The following is a 20,719-nucleotide window of genomic DNA, read 5'->3' as shown; positions in this document are numbered from 1 at the left end:
ATTAATAAATCATTTATTGACGTGTCAAATAATCAATAGAGATAGTCATATCGGTAAAAATTGTCTCTAAGTTGTCTATTAGATATACAAAAAAAATAATAGTTGCTTTAAAAATATTGTACTATACAACCAAACCAATGTAAACATATTTTTTGAAGTATGCAAAACAAATCCAAGACATTTAAACTTATTGATATTATTGTTTAGTTCAATACAACATTTGGAGGTAGGAGACTCGAACTGTGACCATTTGGTAGGTATGCACACTTGGGAAAAGAAAATGTTGTTCGAATTTCTTTCATAAATACATACATCTGCTTCAATACAATTTCTATATGTGTGAGGGAGACAGGAAGAGAGCATGTGTTCTACAAATATTTCAAGCTTGAGGCAATCCCAATCAAAGGCTAGGAGGATGATAATTCAGCGAATGGCATGATTGTAATCATGGAAATGGAAGTTTTTGTAAATGAAATGAGAAAGCCACCTTGAAGAAGCAAAGCAGAGTATAGCCATAGCCACCATCAAAACTCTAGCAGCTCCTGATACCAAACTTTGCTTTGTAGCTGCAAAAATTCCAAGTGAAGCAATGGAGATGACTTGCAACACAACTTCTAGTGCATTCAGACCCTTGTATGCCACCTTGCAACTACTGCAGTTCACCACATGAGACCAGTACCTGAAAAACGTCCCCCCGTACTTCAACTTTAGGTTTATTCGTGTATGAAAATATCGATATTGATAAGAATTTATAGAACAAAGTGCAAAAACATAATAGGAATGGAACTTGGGGGAGATGAGATGAGCTGTGAATGAATTAAAAGAGTTCTTGGTTTTGTCATAGATTCAACATTTTTAGTGGCTTTGGAGTGAGAGTGAGTGAAAAGAAAACTATATGAACTTTGATACTTTTAAAGACTCAACAGTAGATTATATATGAAAAAAACTTGGATGCATCCTGAATTGCAACTATCTTTTTATAACACACCTAGTTGTCCGACGACAATTTACCACGTAGCACATTTTCTTTTGACTTGTGAGTCAGCTGCAAAGTACTCATGAAAAGTTTGTTTGGAATGACTTTCTAAATGCTTAAAAACAAAGTAATTAGAGAGTCATTCCAAATAAGTTCTTAGACTTTTACAAAGTGGGACTCTATAGCAATGAATATATGTTGGAATGAAAAGCCAACTTATATGTATTTTCAACCAACCCCATGAGAAAAATGCATTTAAAAATATGACTCTCGTACGATATTATCTTGTTATTATACCTAATGTAGGCAGCTCATGGCCACCACTTGGAGTATCTAGCTGGTACAATGAAATGAATGAATGATTGCACATTTAACATACCAAAGCCGTGAAAGAGTTACCTTTCCATCAGCTGTTCCTTTGGAGGCGATGGAGGAAGAATGCCACTGAACTTGCCTCTCCAACCAACATGACCATCAGAATATTTGTTCAACCACCGTCTGAAGGCAACCACTTTGGCGTCTGACTTGGTTGGTAGAAAACAAGCTTTCTGCCAATTTGCAGTGCCAACATCCAATATCTTCCTCTCCTATAAAAATGACTCAAAATAATTATGTGATTTATATGAATTCATAGAACCAAACATTTTCTATTTTTTCCTGCAATTAAATGTAGCAACAATTTAAGCTTAACTAAGAGGGATCGTTAGATGCTGTACAAGAACAATTCCGTGATAAGTTCATCCCAAAAGAGAGCTCTTTAATGGTGACAATAAAGTTCTTCCAACAGAAAAACAGGATGTAGAATGGAGAGGAGAGTAAAACAATGAACAAAGAATTAAGGGCTCATTCGTAACATATGTTTATCTTTTCCTTCAAGTACGCTAAGGTGACCGCATCACAAATAATGATGGGTAAGGTTTGAGGTTCCATCATAAACAGATAGTAATCCACAAAGGCCCCAGTTCACAACTACTTGGTTTTTAGGTTTTGGCTTTTGAAATTTAAGTTTAAACACTCTACTTCCACTCATAAGTACTTTTGGACCATCAAGTACTCATTAGCATGCTGCTAAAACACCAGTGTGGTGATTCTATTTTATTGATATCCAAACGTATTTACAATATAAAATAGAAACTGAAAACAAACAACACTACTAGGATAACAATCTTTCCCTAACTGAAACAAAGATTCAAGAACAAACTCTAAACAAAATAAAAGACAGAACAGAACAACAAGAAAGCAAATAAAACACAGCCACCAGCGTACTCCTCCTCCTGTCTCTCAAGGAGTGAGATAGTCCTTTTGTCTTCACCAAAATTCTGCACACCTCCCTTCTGCGATCCTCACGGCTTAAATCCCCTCCACTACTAACTAACTACTGGGCCCCCATGATGGTAACCTCCTCCCACATTTCTCTCCTCCATCTCACTTGTCAACTTCCCCTTATTTTTACGATTGTAAGTAAATAATAACGGTGGTCTAACACTACTTTCCTCCTCCAAATCCACCTTGTCTCAAGGTGGAAGTCAGGGAACTGATGTTTGAAGTCATTGCAGTCTTCCCAAGTTGCCTCATGGGGTGGTAAACCTTTCCAACTAATCAGTACTTCCCAATCCTTTGTACTAGGATTCTTTATGTACCCATATTCCTCCTCCGATTGCATCATCCATTCGTGATTTTCAGATAGATATGGTTCAAGTTGGTAAACCTGAATATGATCCCCTAGAGCTTTCTTCAGCTGAGAACGTGAAAAACTGGATGAATGGTTGTTGAACTCGTCAGCTCCAGTTTAAAAGCAACAGGACCCACCCTTTCTAATACTTTATAGGGTCCAAAGTATTTCGGAGACAGCTTTTGCGCTTCCTTCGTAGAGAGACCTGTTGACATGGCCTTAGTTTTAAGAATACCATACACCAACCTGGAACTCAACTGCTCTTCTCTTCACATCCGCTTGCTTCTTCATTTTCTCTTGAGCTATGCATAGGTGTTCCTTCAAACTTCCCAAAGCAATGTCTCTATCTTTGAGCTGCTGGTCTAAAGTAGAGTTGGGTGTGTCCATTTCTCCATAATATAGTAATGGAAGTGGGAGTCTTCTATAGACAGCCTAGAAGAGTGTAATGCCAATGGAGTTGTTGTAAGTGGTGTTGTACCAATATTCAGCCTAATGCAGCCAGTTTGTCCACTCCTTTGGTCTTTTCCCACAAAAACACCGAAGATAGGCTTCTACCCCTCTGTTCACCACCTCAGTTGGCCATCGGTTTGTGGATGGTATGCTGAGCTCCTATGGAGTTTCATTCCGGCCAACTTGAATAATTCATTCCAAAAATGACTGACAAACACCCTAATCCCAATCTGATACAATGGATCTCGGGTACTCGTGCAATCTAACAATCTCCTTAACAAACAATTCAGCAACTGATTAAGCCGTGTAAGGATGTTTGAGTGCTAAAAAATGGGCATACTTACTCATCCTGTCCACCACCACAAATATGACTTCATAACCGGCCGATTTGGGTAGGCCATCTATGAAATCCACAGATATATCATTCCATATGGTATCCGGTTTTTCTAAAGGGTTTAGCAACCCAGCTGGTGACAAGGCTAACGTCTTATTCCTTTGGCAAATCAAACACTCTTCACAATACTTCTTTGTATTCTTCTTCATACCATCCCAATACAACTCTCTCGTAATTCTTTTATATGTCCTCAAGAAACCAAAATGACCACCAAATACTAAATCCTGATACGTATGTAAAATGGTAGGTAATAAAGAAGAAGTTTTGGAAATAACTAACCTGCCCTTGAATTGCAAAACTCCTTGATGCACCGTAAAATTAGGAAACTCTTCTGGTTCTTGTCCAACGACGCTTTTGATCTCCTTAAGCTTCCGATCATTTTCAACTTCTTATATTTTGGCCAAATCAATGAGGGCAGGAGCTGAAATTTGATTAAGTTGAACTGTGGGTGGCACCCTAGACAGTGCATCAGCTGCTGTATTCTCCAATCCTAGCTTACAAACCACTTCAAAAGAATACCCCAGTAGCTTTGCGATCCATTTCTGGTATTGAGGTTGAATAACACGCTGTTCCAACAAGAATTTCAAAGACCTTTGATCAGTTTTCACAATGAACTTTCGACCCAATAAGTATGGTCTCCAACTCTGCACCGCAAATACTACAACTATTAATTCCCTCTCATATACTGGTTTGGCCTTGTCCCTTAAGCTTAGAGTACAGCTAAAATATGCAATGGGACGTTTAGCTTGAGTTAAAACAGCCCCCACTCCATATCCTGACGCATCCGTTTCAATTTCAAAAGGCAAATTGAAATCCGGCTTGGCCAACACAGGCAAGGTCATCATAGTTGTCTTCAACTTCTCAAAGGCTACATTGGCAACTTCACTCCATTTGAAACTCCCATTCTTCAACAACTAAGTAAGAAGACCTGCTATGCTGCCATAATTTTGTGCAAACCTACATAGTATCCAGTCGAGCCCAAAAAGCCTCTCACCTCATGCACGTTGGTTGGAATTGGCCATTCTCTAATGGCTCTAATCTTCTTGGGATCCACTTCCACCCCTTTCTCAGAAATGATGTGCCCCAAATATCCAACTCTCTCCTTAGCAAAACTACATTTGCCCAAGTTAGCGTACAACTCATTTGCTTTCAGAATTTCCAGCACTAATTCCAAATATTGTATATGTTTTTCCAATCCCTTGTTGTACACCAGAATGTCATCAAAGAAAACCAATACAAACCTCCTCATATATGGCCTAAAAACTGCATTCATTAGAGCTTGGAAGGTAGAAGGAGCATTAGTCAAACCGAAAGGCATGACTAGGAAATCGTAATGCCCTTCATGAGTGCGGAATGCTGTCTTTTCCACATCCTCTTGGTGCATCCGGATTTGATGGTACCCAGCTTTAAGAACAATTTTGGAAAACATGTTTGCACCGTTCAACTCGTCAAATAGTTCTTCAATGATAGGAATTGGAAATTTTCCTGGTATGGTGATATTGTTAAGTGCTCGATAATCTACACAAAACAGCCAACTACCATCCTTCTTTCTTACCAAAAGCACAAGACTAGAATAAGGGCTGGTGCTGGGTAGAATTATCCCAGAAGCTAGGATCTCATCAACAAGTCTTTCCATTTCTTCCTGTTGTTGGTGTGCGTAGCAATAGGAACGCATATTTACTGGATTGGTACCCTGTTTTAGGTGAATGTGATGCTCAATTCCTCTCTTAGGTGGCAAAGTTTTTGGCCATTCAAACACATCTTCAAATTTTCTCAACAGCAGAAGAATGGCAGTATCAACAATAGGTTCATCTTCTTCTTCATAAAGGGTTGCAACTGTTACGTTCCCTTCAATCACTCTACATTCCACCAAAAACTCTTGATATTCCCCTTCCCATGACTTCATCATGCTCTTCAAACTCACCCCCTTCTTGGTAAGACTAGGATCCCCACGGATTATGACTTTTCTTCCTTCATACTGAAAAGACATCACCAAATGCTTTCAATCTACTCATGTTACCCCAAGAGAGTGCAACCATTGCATTCCAAGTATCACATCAACTCCCCCAAGCTCCAAAGGTAAGAAATTGTCCACTACTTTCCAATCACCCAACATGATTTCTACCTTCCCGCAAATTCCCTTTCCTTTGATGGCTGCCCCTGAACCCAAAATCACCCCATAGTTGGTTGTAGCCTTCAATGGGAGATTCAGATTTGTCACCAACTTTCCAGATATAAAATTGTGGGTGGCCCCACAGTCGATCAGCACAACCACCTCCTCATTTTCACCTTTTCCTTCACCTTCGTGGTTCCCGGATTGCTCAGCCCCACAACCGAATTTATGGATAATTCGATGTTTAAGTTCTCCATTGCCCTACCTCAATGGCATTCTCATCAATCGCTTCTTCTTCCCCATCTTCCTCAATTATCTCAAATTCCTCCCCATTCTCACGGACAACCAACATCCTTAACTTTTTATGTTCTTTAGCTTTACAACGGTGACCATCGTAATACTTCTCTTCACACTTAAAGCATAACCCCTTTTCTCTCCTAGCTTGAAATTCTGCATCCGTTAAACGCTTGGAGAGTCCTTCTCTTTTGTTATCCGCCGTCGTGACCCCTCTAAGAGTGACCGTTCTCATTGGAATGTTCCCCCAGTCGTGGCCGTAACTGCTTTGGTCTCTATACCTTCCTTGGCCTTAGGTAAGTTGTATTGAAACTTACTCCCATATACACTAATCAGCCCACATTCCTTCCTCACCCTCTTCCTGTTCTCAATCTTAAGGGCGAGCTTCATCATTTGGGCTAACCCACACGGTTCCAAGACATCCACTTCTGTTTTCAACCATGGACTGAGCCCATTCATGAAAGTCCCTTCAAGCACAACCATTTGTAAAAAGGCCACCGGAGCTAGGTATTTGTCGAATCTATTCCGATATTCCTCCACTGTGGTCTCCTATTTGATCGTCAAAAATCTGCCCACCAACGTTCCATCCCTTATAGTTTGAAACCTAGTCAATATCTTTTGCTTCAAGTCATCCCAACTTTTGAAGGATTCACGCTCATCCTGAGATCGATACCAATCGAGGGCCAGCCCGTCAAAACTGATAATAGCCACTAACATTTTCTCTGATTTGGTTAGGTTGTGGATCTTAAAGTAATGGTCTGCTTTGAATAGCCAGGAGTCAAGGTCCATTCCGTTGAAAATTGGAATCTCAACCTTCTTAAACTTGCTCCGATCGAATGCCCTTTCATCTTCATTCTTCCATTCCACCTTCAATTCCCCACCCATCATCTCAGTCGTGGCATCGATTCCCATTCCTCCGCTAGGAGTTCCTTCCAATTCCACTGTTGTAACCGCCTTCTCTCGGATAATTCCTTCAATGAATTTCAGAATCGCTTGTTGTTGCATTTGCTGTTTTTCCATCTGTGCATTAATGTTCTCAATACTCTTCGAAATCAATGACATATTCTCCTCCATTGCAGGTAGTTTCTTCAACTCTGTACGCATTTCCAGAATTTCTTGCTCCACAAAATCCAACTTTTCTTCGCTTTTCTTGGCCATCTTCTTGCGCTTGCCCAGATTCAATTGCTCTAATACCAAATTGATAGAACACCAGTGTGGTGATTCTATTTTATTGATATCCAAACGTATTTACAATATAAAATAGAAACTGAAAGCAAACAACACTACTAGGATATCAATCCTTCCCTAACTGAAACAAAGATTCAAGAACAAACTCTAAACAAAATAAAAGACAGAACAGAACAACAAGAAAGCAAATAAAACACAGCCACCAGCGTACTACTCCTCCTGTCTCTCAAGGAGTGAGATAGTCCTTTTGTCTTCACTAAAATTCTGCACACCTCCCTTCTGCGATCCTCACGGCCTAAATCCCCTCCCACTACTAACTAATTGCTGGATCCACCATGATGGTAACCTCCTCCCACATTTCTCTCTATCTCACGTGTCAACTTCCCTTATTTCTACGATGTAAGTAAATAATAATGGTGGTCTAACATAATACCAAATATTGATGGAAAGTAACTCAACTCAACCATTTGTAAAAAGTTCAATCTATATTTCGAATAACTTAAACCATGTGCTGAGAGCCCGAAAATATGATAGTCATTACCTCCAGATGAAGAAGATACGAATCCGAATCTAAGACTAGGTTTTGTCCCAAATGGAACATCCATCTTGGAATAATTTGGTTTACCCATATAGCAAAATTTCTCAGAGGTATAAATATTACTCTGCTTTTACCCGGACTAATGGGAATGCACATAAATACTGCCATCCTTTTCCTCTGAGATGTTTTTGAGGCCACCTGATGCAACCAAAGAAGAAATACAAATAATACCCAAAAGTGGAGAGAAATACACATCTAGATAATGCGAAAGAGTAACGAACTTTCAATCGCCCAAAGATGTATGCAAACTTCCAAAGGAATTCCTAGATTTACCGCATTGTTTTCCCCCAATGAGAGAGTACCATTGTCTTGGTGCTTTGCATTTCTTTCCTTAGATGGTAGATTAAATGAAGTGTAGAGGACACAAGGTGCAACAAACTTGCTATGTCCCAGTCCCTGATTACTGATGAAACCATGCACATCTAAGTCTCTCACAACTATTTCAATCGGTTGTCCTCCTTCTCTATCTGCTTTCTCTGTGAATTCCGTAGATATCAGCTATCAGATCAAATTGAAGATAGGGTAAACAAAATATTAAATAGATTGTTTTTTTTTTTTCCATTAAAAAATACTCAACTGTGCTTGGTCTGTTGCCTTGATACTATCCCATAATGTGCATATGGGACATGTGCTGGGTCCATAAGATTCTCAGTCAAAACCTCATACCTGAAAGTGCAAAAGGACAGAGTAGTTGAGTAAACATAGAGGTTTAAAAACATCCAACACAACTTCCTTCATAACGTAACTCTACAACTAGATTAACAAAGATTAAATAGAATGCAGAAAACTTAAAAAGCGACAGAATTGTTAGTCCATACCCATAAGGAAGATCTCTGCTAATGATTAACTTGGTATATGAGGGATCGTCTAATTCGGGAATGAAAGGGGGGGTTTTCTTCGCCATGATATCTTTGTACTGGGGATCACTATTTGGCCAAAACCATAAAATATCATTCTGCACAACACTAGGATAAACAGAAACGCATGCCCTTTTGGATGTGTGAACCTGCAATGTATCATGTCTTGTTTGAACTATCTTAGAAAATGTGTATCTTCTAGGCAGCTATTATGAATGCAATGGCACATGCATTCTATCGTAGTATGGCAATGGCTAATGTGCACTACTGACAGAAAAGTACGAATATGAATCAAGTTAAACATAGTTGAATTAAGAAAAAATTACTTTTTTAGTCCTAGATTTTAATGAATACGTGAGTTCGTGAATTTTCAAAATAATTTTTTTTTAGCTCTTTTCAAAATGTACCTTTTAGTACTTTTTAAAAATAAGTTTAGAAGGATGCCTCAAATAACTTTATATTTTTACTTAAATAATTTTTAATATTTTAAATTAGAAAAACAACTTCCAAAAATCATATTCTCTAAAGCTATTTTTTTAATTTTAAATATTATATAATTATTTTTAAAAATTAAATATAAAATATTTTTAGGATCTTATAAATTGATTCTTTAAAACACGAGGAGTAAAAAGGTTTATTTTGAAAACTCGAGGACCAAATAGGTTTTGTTATAACTTGAAGACTAAAATAGTTATTTTTAAAATTTCGAGACCAAAAACACATATTCATTAAAAGTTGGGACTAAAAATGTGATTTTCCCTTAAGTTAATTACTAAAAATTATTTAATCTAGGTAGCAAGTATATTTAAAAGGTTTTATTATTATTATTATTATTTTATTTATTTTATTAACTAAGTAACTAATTAACTTAACAATAAATTGTTTTAGGTTAAATTTAAGGAATTTTTTCAAAAATAGAAAAAATTGACGAATTATTTACACTCCATCAAGCGAAGCTAGCTATAAGACAAAATATTTTGTCAAATGTTTTTCTAAATTTTATCTCAATTAATTATTTTATTTTATTTTTACGAATTATTGAATTAATACAAATATTTAAGGGGTTTTCAAAAATAAATAAAAAATGATAAACTATTTAAAATCATATAAAAAACCTAAAAACAAAATTTATTAATTTTGCCAAATATTCTATTTTTTACGTTGATTAATCTAGACATTTAAAACCCACATATTTAATATCTATATAGAAGAAACAATATGGTAGTAATTTATTAAGAAGCTTTTCCATTTTTTCTGTCTAAACTCTGCTAAGCCAATATAGTCTGTCCATATTTTCCTTGCAAATGGAGCAATATCATAGACATCTCCACCATCCACCGGATCTGTAATTTCTTCAACATCATAGTCCCTCGAACCTTAAACCTCCATCCATAACTCCTCCACCCCACCCCCTAAGTTTATGATGTTCCAACTTCCAACTGACCTTTCCCCACCACTAGAAAGATAGTTTAAGATCATTATGCATACACACCCTTTCAGCATTCAAGAAGAATATATATAATTGTGTGTGATGACAGTAATGTCCAATAGGAAATGGATCGATATCCATTGAGAAAAGCTATATTCTTATCATTTTCATTTTAAGTAAACGATGATTCAAACTAGGAAAATTAAGGACACAGTTAATAGGTTAATCAGTACCGGAGGGCCGTCGGGGGGCGCTGGCGCCTGAGGGATGAACTTACAATCACCAGAGCCATTAAAGCACCAACCATGATGAACACATTGCAATCTCCCCCATTCATCAATCCTTCCTTCAGACAACGGAGCCAATCTATGCGGACACAAATCATCGAACACCTTCCATCCACTCTCGTTCTTATCCCACCACACCACCACATCAATCCCCATTACCGTTTTCCCTTGTGGCACCCTCTTGTCCAGGTCACAAATCGGCATGATCGGGTACCATTGCGCATACCAATCAAATCGTCGTTCACTCTGGGCCTCCACCTCGAACGGATTTCCAGTTTCTTCCGTTGAAAAGGTGGTTGCGCAGAGCTTGAAACTTCGATTGGATCTGTTAATCGATGAAAAAGAGGATGAAGGGAATAGAGGAATCTGCATACATTGCTTGGGAAATTGAGATTTGCTCAGCTTGGTAGTGAAATGGAGTGGACTAGAAGAGAGTTTCAGAACGTCCATGGCCATGGCCGAAGCTTTTTAGTTTCAAGAATCATACATATAATATACATTACACACACGATTGACTCATACCTTTTGACGTTTTGAAAATATAAAAATTTTATCATTTAATCTCTAAACTAATATTTTACACTAATTTAAATCATCACATTTTTCATATTAAATTAAATAGATATTTTCAAATAGAGCAAAATAAATTAAAATAAAGCATAAATAAAGCATAAATTAAAATTTACCGTTTTCTATCATTTTCCCAATTTTAAACTCAAAAATTCATAAATGTGTCAATTTAAATTCTCTTCTTTCATAAATATATAAGCATATATAATTAAATTAATACAAAATATTACTTTAAATTTTAAATTGATACAACTCTCAAGTTCAAGATTTAAATCGATAGAAAATACAAAATTTATATTTGTATTAATCATTTTAAAAAAATTGAGCGGACATCCACACATCATTATTATTGAACTTAGAAAAATAGTAATAAAGGTAAAGGATAACATATCCTATCACATCAACCTTAACAATACACATATGTGATATTAAAGTATAGGAAAATGGGTTAATATTTTTGTCATTTATGTAGCAATTTTAAGAATAATCGTTAAATATATAGCAACATTTTAAAAAATTTCAAATATAGCAAAGTTTATCTATCACTAATAGACGTTATTGTTTATCGGTGATAGATTACTAGCATTGATGGACTTTGACATATTCTACTATATTTGTAACTTTTTTTTAATATTACTATCTATTTAATTATTTTGAATCTAATTGTATATTTGCAACTATTGTTTATTTTATTTTAGAAAAATTAATTTTTTTATTTTAATTTATTTGAAGGCAAATGACTCTCTTAAAACTTACTCTTTAACTTCAATTGATGTTTTCCTAAGTTTGAGATCGGCTCTCTTGTGCAATAATGCATCTTCAACCTTTTTATGAGATAAATTCGCTTTTATGGGTACGCTTTTCACAAGTTTTGGTTGAGTTCCCTTCAATACCATATCAAAAACTCACCCCGGGTTTTTACTTACTCTTAGGTGGTTTTTTTATACATTTACAGAAATTAAAATGAATTCTTCCTGACTAGAATAGAACGTACCCACAATTAGAAAACACAAAGGTCTCGTGTGGTAACTTTTTTATTTTGAAAACTAAGCTTAAAAACGAAATAGTTCCAAACGAGGATTAAGCTTTCCTCTTTTTCCCTATCATTAAATTCTTCTACTTAGAGTAATTGTTAACTTTCACTACATAAAGAATATCACAAACGTTAACATAAAACAACACTATTGTAGACTTTCCATAACATTTTTTGAAATGGTTGTTTCAAAAAGCGAGTTAGCTTCATTTTGTTTCCAGTGTGATCTTTTTTTAAACTTCCTCTCCGTTTTGATCCTTCGTTTCGATGGCTTCAAGAATATAAAAGCTAACATATTGAAAAATATAGACTTACATAACCTATATATATATGATAATTGCATGAATAAGACAATTTTTACAATATATCGTTTTTTATATTTCGAACAATATATTTTTAATTTAAATATACCAACATTTTTTTAAAAAATTAAATATAACAAATTCTATCAGAGATAATAAACCAATATTTTCAACGTCAACATAGTTTATCATTGATAAATTTTGACAAATTATGTTATATTTACAATTTTTTTAAAAATGAACCAGAGCTATATTTGAAGCTATCCTCTTTTTAAAACAAATAATAAAATTCAGATTTTTTTTAAAAAAATTAAGCTAAAATTTAGGTTTTTTTCTTTATCTTTTTGCAAAAGTTCTAATTTATTTAATTGTATGTTGTTTAGCTCCCCAATTTCAAAAAAGAAAAGAAAAGAAAAAACCTTATAATTTCACTTAATTACTATTACTACTATCAACCTAGAAGTAGGATGTTGAATTCCTACATAACCTATTGTATCGAAAAAACATAGAGACATGTAAATAATAAATAACAAACATTCCCAATAAAAACTATTAAGGTTTGTTTCAAACTTCATCACCTGGAACTATTTCAATTCATAACTTCGAGATTTCATAGAATTTAAATCTAATTATAATTTAGATGCAAATTTTAAAAAAATATTATTTTAAATAAAAAACATAGCAAAATATTACCGTCTATAAACGTTTATCTATCTTCATGTGTCTATGTAAATTATCGTATTTCACTTTTTTTTATTTTTGTTTTTTATACTAAAAATAATCAAAAGTTTAAATATATTCCTTTCAAAGTTAAATGGAAGTGGTTAATTTAAAATCACTTTTCAAATTTAAAATAATACGATATTGAAAATCAAGGTTAAGGAAAAGTGTTTAAGAGAGATAAACAAAAAGAATCTTCACTTTAACCAATGAAGTAATCCAAGCAACCGCCATGGCCGAAGAAGCACAAAGAAAGCTTCAACCGAAGGAATTACTAATCCCAAAGAAATTCCTATTTGGCGATCGCAACTTCAGAAAGCGGCGGTTTCAAGTCCAGACTTCGAATCAATATCCAAATTAAACACACCGAAATCCCTTTTGGAAAAAATATATATAAAGATCTCATGAAGAAATTGCTTGCAACAGAACACATCCGAACAAAACTTGAATTAAAATTACCTGAGAAGAAATTCGAACCGCAACGGCCATGGATCCTTCTTCTTCTGCCAAAAATTTCGAGGAATTTGAGCCACGATTTGATTGGGTTCATCATCCTGATTCTCATGTTCTCGTCGTTCACCTCTCAGGTTTTATATTCCCCCCCTAATTTTATTCTATATTTTAAGTACATTGGGATTGGGAAGTGTATACATATATGTGTTAGGAGTATTATCGTCCATAAAAGTTAATTTTATCTTTTTCCCTTCCAAAGGTTTCAGAAGCAACCAACTGAAAGTTCAGGTAACGTCCACCGGGAAACTGAGAGTCTCCGGCGAACGGAAGCTCGGCAACGGCAAGTGGCTTCGATTCGAAAAGGAAATCGATATCCCCGCCGACGCCGACACCGACAAGATCTCTGCCAAATTGGAGGAAGGCATTCTCTACGTGAAACAGCCCAAGAAACTCCCCACCACCTCTTCCAATATCCCACCGGTTCAGCAACCCAAGCCCAAGGCTCAATCCCAACCGCCACCCGCCGCCACAAAACCCACTGCTGACCCACCAACTGTTCGACCAAGTGTTCCAAAGAGCCGAAACGAAAGAGCTGAGCCTCCAAAGCCCGCTGCTACGGAACCCACTGTTGCCCCACCAACTGTCGGACCAAAGGCCCCAGAGAGCCAAAACGAAAGAGCCGACGTTCCATCAACCGATGCCAAAAAAACCAATGTCAAAAACTACGCACCAAGACCAACTGTTGGACCAAATGCCCCAAAGAGCCAAAACGACAGGCCTCAATCACAAGCAAGTGGGAAACAAATCCCCACTCCTCCAAAGCCAGAGGAGGCAACCGGAGCACCCTCCATGGGCAGTGGACAGCCAGTAGAAGATTTAGCTAAGAAGGACAAAACAGAGGAGAAGGGAAAAGCACATACAAAACTACAGGATGCTTTGGAGAAGACAAGAGAAGAAGGTAAAGAAGAAGAAGGTGGGTCAAAAAAGGCGGAGGAGCAGAAAGAAGAAGTTGGAGAAGAGAAGAGGAGGAGGAGGAGGATGAAGAGAAGAAATGAGGAAATGGGAGAAGAGAGTGGAAGGTTGAGAAGAAGAGAAGGGTACAAACAGGTTATTGATGGGGTGGTGAAGGAAATAAGGACAAATATGGTGACTTTGGCTTTGGGGGTTGCTGTTTTTGCGATTCTGTATCTGAATCTTTCAGAGAATGGTCATATATAGGAAGAGTTGTGAAGAAGGTATGAATGAATGAAATTCTAGTTTATGAGTGAACAATGAAATATGTGAAGGAGTTTATTCCAAGAGACATGAAATAAAATTGCTATATTTGCAATTAAATTATTCTAATCTCCATCTTGCTTTTTGTTGTTGTTCTCTTATCCACTCCTTCATGTTCCTACTCAAATCTCGAACTAAAACAATCAAAGGTTAAAAAGTACTTTTCATCCCATAACTTTTAGTTTGTATCAATTTAGTTAAGACATTAAATCATTACATAAGAATATAAACATAAGAATATAAACATAACATGTGTTGTAATATTCTTCTATATTTTAATTCATTTTGCTATATTAAAAATAGTCCAAATTTTAAATACATTCATTTTAAAGCTATACGAAGTGATTAATTTAAAATCACTTTTCGAATTTAAAATATTATGATATTCAAAATGAGGTTAAGGAAAAGTGTTTAAGTGAAATAAACAAAAAGAATCTTCACTTTACCAATGAAGGTGTTGTTGCACTTCGATGAAGTTAAGCTTCATAGTGAGAAAACTTGCAAAACAGAAACATGCTACGTTAATAACAGTTGAGTCACGAATCTTCCTCTCTTTAAGATGTTTCGCGACTTTGTTCAGATGTGCAAACAGATATCACGTGTCCTGTCGCACCCGGGATAAAACAACATTTGATTTCGACGATAGAAACTGTATTAGAACCAAAGCAGTATACCAACACTAGATATATACTATCATCCTTGAAAAACTAAAAGTAAAAAGAATGAAAGAAAAAAAAAAAAGAAAAGGGAAAGCTGAAAGAGAGAGATGGAAGAGATGTCGAGAGAGAAAGTAGAGAGGTGGAGAGATTTGTTGCAAGTAAAATGAGAATGGAAAGGTGTTATGTATAGTGGATGGGGGAAGGCTCCAACGAATTAATGACGGTAACCATCCATTATTATGACGGTCAAGAAAAACGATTCAACAGTCATATAGCGATCAGGTTTTTTATGACAGTCAAAATAAAACGATCCAAATGGTTAATTTTTAATTAATACAATGATTTTGGAAATGGTTCAAAGTAATATGTAATTAAATTCTTAAATACAAAACGATTTTGAATAAATAAAATTTAGCAAAAATATTATTATTTCATTCCTCACCTCGCCCGCTTGACCAGACAATGGCATATTGAGATGTCAGCAAACCAACTTTTGCCTATCTTCTATTTCCTTCCAAAACTTGGGTGTCCCTTGGGACCTAAACCCATAGGTGAAGATATGAGTATTTAAAGAGGCTTCCATATTGTTATCTTAGCAATCGGGAATGCCTACTTTTAATTAAATAACAATATAATTTGCTTTCTCAAAATTTTCATTTATCAATCCCCCACTTGAAATTTTTGTACTAACAATCCCCCACTTGATGATGAAATACAATACATGCACAGCGGAAGTACCGATCGCAATTTTACCCTAGAAACTAATTTAGATCTTGCCATGATCCGCTAAGGCTGAATCAGCTGAGAAAGGGGTTAACATGCTTAAGATTACCTTAATTACACTAATTAGGGTTAAAAGAAATTCTTACCTCTAAAGCTCCTCAATCCTCGACTTCTCGAAATCTCCTCCCGATCACGAATCGGGACCACCACTAGTATTGACTCGCTTTTCTTCGGACATAGAACCAGGTTGTGGTACCCGTTGAGTGAAGGAAAAATGAGAGAAGGATATGGAATTAGGAGGAATTTTGGTTAAGTTTTTTTTTTTTTTTTTAGAAAAATGGCATATTTTTGTAACTCAATTACAAAAATGGCCAAAATCCTATTCAAGATGAAAAAATGCCCCTTAAATAGACTAATTACATGCAAAATTGCATGTAATCTGCATGTAATTAGTTTGTTAAATATCAACACCTAATAATCCACTAACCATTAGTGGAATTTAGTGGGCTAGGTGTTTACATCTTATGTAGCCACCTATCCCACTAAGTGTTAGTAGGATTATCCAACAAAATGTTGGATTTTCCCACTAACTTAGTCTAAGGCATTTTGGTCATTTGACCATTAAAGTCAAAGTTAAAATTTGACTTTTTCAAGCCAAAAGTCAATATTTTGACTTACCATTTTGTTCGTCTTGACTAATTCCAACCTCCCAAACATGAATCTGCATTCATTTTTCCAAAATTCAAATCACATTTGAATATAAAAGTCGGTCAAAGTTTGACTTTTCAAAGTCAAAAGTCAACATTTTGACTTTTTACCACTTTGACCATTTCCATCAATTCTGAGCGTCCGAATATATTTTTAATATTTAAATCATATTTAAACATAATCAAAGTAGCCAGTTTATATAATCAATATTCCTCAGTCAGGTGATCATATTCTCCAATGAGAACTCCTTCATCTTATGCCTTAGAGTATTCTTAAAGTCCTTCAACAGTGAAGGTAACATATTAATAATAATAACAACTTGAAACTGTTCATTAAGTGACATCCCTTCACTAATAATTTCATAAGCATTTTTCTGCAGCTTGGGTAATTGGGCCTCCACAAATCTATTATCAGTCATTCGGTAGTGTAGATATCGACTCACTGCATACTTCTTGGATTTGTCCTCTTCGATGTCGTACTTCTTTTGATCCCAAACTTCTTTTGCGGTTGACATGGTACTGTAGTAATCATAAAGTTCATTAGTAAGTCCATTCAAAATTAGATCATGACATATGAAGTCCGATTATGTCCAAGCAACATGATTCCAGATCTCCTTCAATCCTCAGTTGAATTTTGGGCTTGAACTGCAGTTCTTCAGTAATGCAAGCGGTGGCAACCCTTTTCAAGGTTAGAATTTAAAGAACAACATTTTTTGGTTGAAATGTTATCCTTCGAAGCAGAATGGTCAGTTGAGATCTTAGATCATCATGTCACCTTGAATTACACCGGTCATCGAAACATAACGAAATGTTTTAAAATTGTTGTTGCACTTCGATGGATCTAAGCTTCGTAGTGAGAAAACATGCAAAACAAAAGCACGTCATGTTAATAACAAGCTAAGTCGCGAATCTCGCTCTCTTTAAAATGTTTCCCGGCTATGCTCGGATGTGCAAACAGATATCACGTGCCTCATCATCCCCAAGATAAAACGGCATTTGATTTTGTCAATAGAAACTGTACTGGAACCAAACCAATATACCAACACTCGATAGCTCAAAAAACTAAAATTAAATAGAATGAGAGAGAAAAAGAAAAGGAAAAGCCAAGAGAGAGATGGAAAAGATGCCAAGAGACAAAGTAGAGATCGGTGGAGAGATTTGTTGTAAGTAAAATGAGAATAGAAAGGTGGTATATATAGTGGATGGGGGAAGGCTCCAACTGTTAGAAATTAATGACGGTAAATGTCCATTATTATGACAATCAAAGAAAAATGGTTCAACGAACATATAACGGTCAGCTTTTTTATGACAGACAAAATAAAACGATGAGATGGTTCAAATTAATTTTTGAAAAGATTCAAATTAAGGTGCAGTTAAATCCTTAAATCCAATACATATTTGAATAATTCAAAATAAATTTTAACAAAAATATTATTATTTTATTCATGGCCTCGCCTTGCCCGAGGGATGGATGGACGGTGACACATGGAGATGTCGGCAAACTCATTTTTATATATCTATTTTTCTCTTCTAAAACTTGGGTGCGTGATACCCAAACCCATAAGTGAAGACATGGGTATTTTAAGGAACTTTCACATTATTATCTTAGCCAGTGAGAATGCCTATTTTAATAAAGAATCTCAAATTTTTTGGAGCAACCGCCATGGCGTAAGAAGCACAAAGAAAGCTTCAGCCGAAGGAATTACTAATCCCAAAGAAATTCCTATTTGGCGATCGCAACTTCAGAAAGCGGCGGTTTCAAGTCCAGACTTCGAATCAATATCCAAATTAAACACACCAAAATCCCTTTTGGAAAATATATATATATATATATATATATATATATATAAAGATCTCATGAAGAAATTGCTTGCAACAGAACACATCCGAACAAAACTTGAATTAAAATAACCTGAGAAGAAATTCGAACCGCAACGGCCATGGATCCTTCTTCTTCAGCTAAAAACTTCCAGGAATTTGAGCCGCGATATGATTGGGTTCATCATCCTGATTCTCATGTTCTCGTCGTTCGCCTCTCAGGTTTCATATTTCCCCCCAAAGTTTAATTTATTTTTAAGTTTACGTAAAAAGGGATTGAGAAATGGACCTTAAAATAGTAAGATTGGGAAAGTCTAATTTTAATAAGAAATAGCTTTTTTAAGTTTTAAGGTTTAATTAGGGTATTAGGAAAAGGAAATTACATTTAAATAAGAGTTACATTTTTGGCAAAATTTAAAAATAATTACAATTCTAATTATTGGTAGATTTTCACTTCAAATGCACACAAAACAAATTAATTACAATTGGGCAAAAAAACAACACAAAAACAAAAATTGATTTTGAGATAACGTCTAAATATTTTGTTCTCTTTACTATATTTTTTTATAACTTATTTCTAAAGAATTATATATCATTTTATGTAAAATTAATAATTTATTTGCAGAAAAAAATAATATTTAAGTTTTTTAATAATAAATTTTGATTTTAAAATTTAAAGTTGGGAATATAAGAATTTAAAGATAAGAAGAAAATTCTTGTTAAGAAAAATGATGAACATATTTATAAAATAGAACAAAATATCAAATTTTATTAAGATAGATATTGATAGAATAAAAATTTATCGTCGTAGAATTTAATATTTCAATATTTTAATTTATGAATATTATATATGAAAATGTCCTACAAAATAAAAATAAAAAATGGCAAGGTTATACTTGTAATTACATTTTAAATAAAAAATTTGTGGAAAAATGGCTGTAAGTATATATATATATATGTTAGGGGTATTATCGTCCATCAAAGTTAATTTTATTTTTTTACATTCCAAAGGTTTCAGAAGCAACCAATTGAAAGTTCAGGTAACGTCCACCGGGAAACTGAGAGTCTCCGGCGAACGGAAGCTCGGCAACGGCAAGTGGCTTCGATTCGAAAAGGAAATCGATATCCCCGCCGACGCCGACACCGACAAGATCTCTGCCAAATTGGAGGAAGGCATTCTCTACGTGAAACAGCCCAAGAAACTCTCCGCCACCTCTTCCAATATCCCACCGGTTCAGCAACCCAAGCCCAAGCCTCAATCCCAACCGCCGCCCGCCGCCACAAAACCCACTGCTGACCCACCAACTGTTCGACCAAGTGCTCCAAAGAGCCAAAACGAAAGATCCGAGCCTCCAAAGCCCGCTGCTACGGAACCCACTGTTGCCCCACCAACTGTCGGACCAAAGGCCCCAGAGAGCCAAAACGAAAGAGCCGACATTCCATCAATCGATGCCAGAAAAACCAATTACATAAACTACGCACCAAGACCAACTGTTGGACCAAATGCCCCAAAGAGCCAAAACGACAGGCCTCAATCACAAGCAAGTGGGAAACAAATCCCCACTCCTCCAAAGCCAGAGGAGGCAACCGGAGCACCCGCCGAGACATCCTCCATGGGCAGTGGACAGCCTGTTGAAGATTTAGCTAAGAACGAGAAAACAGAGGAGAAGGGAAAAGCACATACAAAACTACAGGATGCTGTGGAGAAGACAAGAGAAGAAGGTAAAGAAGAAGAAGGTGGGTCAAAAATGGCGGAGGAGGAGAAAGAAGAAGTTGGAGAAGAGAAGAGGAGGAGGATGAAGAGAAGAAGTGAGGAAATGGGAGAAGAGAGTGGAAGGTTGAGAAGAAGAAGAGGGTACAAACAGGTGATTGATGGGGTGGTGAAGGAATTAAGGACAAATATGGTGACTTTGGCTTTGGGGGTTGCTGTTTTTGCGATTCTGTATCTGAATCTTTCAAAGAATGGTCATATAGAGGAAGAGTTGTGAAGAAGGTATGAATGAATGAAATTCAAGTTTATGAGTGGACAGAAATATGTGAAGGAGTTTATTCTAAAACATTAAATAAAGTTGCTATATTTGCAACAAACTATTCCATCTCCATCTTGCTTTTTGTTGTTGTTCTCTTCTCTTATCCACCTCCTAACGTTTCAAGCTCAAATCTCAAACTAAAAAAAATCTAAGTATAAAAAATACTTTTGA

At 35.8% G+C, this 20,719-nt stretch overlaps 2 protein-coding genes across 5 annotated transcripts; one reads left to right on the top strand and one right to left on the bottom strand.

Annotated features, from left to right (window-relative positions):
* Positions 1-158: 158 nt before the first annotated feature.
* LOC103492436 (protochlorophyllide-dependent translocon component 52, chloroplastic-like) lies at positions 159-18,736 on the bottom strand. 2 transcript variants are annotated; one of them, XM_051081413.1, is made up of 8 exons: positions 18,613-18,736; positions 10,205-10,583; positions 8,504-8,691; positions 8,263-8,351; positions 7,959-8,161; positions 7,629-7,823; positions 1,376-1,563; positions 159-679 (listed from the first exon to the last, which is right to left on the bottom strand). In XM_051081413.1, the coding sequence occupies exons 2-8, from the start codon at positions 10,460-10,462 to the stop codon at positions 424-426; spliced, it is 1,377 nt and encodes a 458-aa protein (XP_050937370.1). In that variant the 5' UTR covers positions 10,463-10,583; positions 18,613-18,736; the 3' UTR covers positions 159-423. The 2 variants fall into 2 exon arrangements, with proteins under 2 accessions (XP_050937370.1, XP_008451030.1); XM_008452808.3 differs by lacking the exon at positions 18,613-18,736 and having other exon boundaries at positions 10,205-10,788.
* On the top strand, positions 13,054-20,608 carry LOC103492434 (inactive protein RESTRICTED TEV MOVEMENT 2). 3 transcript variants are annotated; one of them, XM_051081414.1, is made up of 2 exons: positions 13,054-13,470; positions 19,530-20,608. In XM_051081414.1, the coding sequence occupies exons 1-2, from the start codon at positions 13,371-13,373 to the stop codon at positions 20,504-20,506; spliced, it is 1,077 nt and encodes a 358-aa protein (XP_050937371.1). In that variant the 5' UTR covers positions 13,054-13,370; the 3' UTR covers positions 20,507-20,608. The 3 variants fall into 3 exon arrangements, with proteins under 3 accessions (XP_050937371.1, XP_008451025.1, XP_008451028.2); XM_008452803.3 differs by lacking the exon at positions 19,530-20,608 and adding an exon at positions 13,596-14,671 and having other exon boundaries at positions 13,073-13,470; XM_008452806.3 differs by lacking the exon at positions 13,054-13,470 and adding an exon at positions 18,592-18,740.
* Positions 20,609-20,719: the final 111 nt, after the last annotated feature.

This window comes from Cucumis melo, chromosome 2, assembly GCF_025177605.1.
Source record: "Cucumis melo cultivar AY chromosome 2, USDA_Cmelo_AY_1.0, whole genome shotgun sequence".
Lineage (NCBI taxonomy): Eukaryota > Viridiplantae > Streptophyta > Magnoliopsida > Cucurbitales > Cucurbitaceae > Cucumis > Cucumis melo.
Note: the sequence above shows the minus strand (reverse complement) of the source record. Positions and strands in the feature narration are given on the sequence as shown.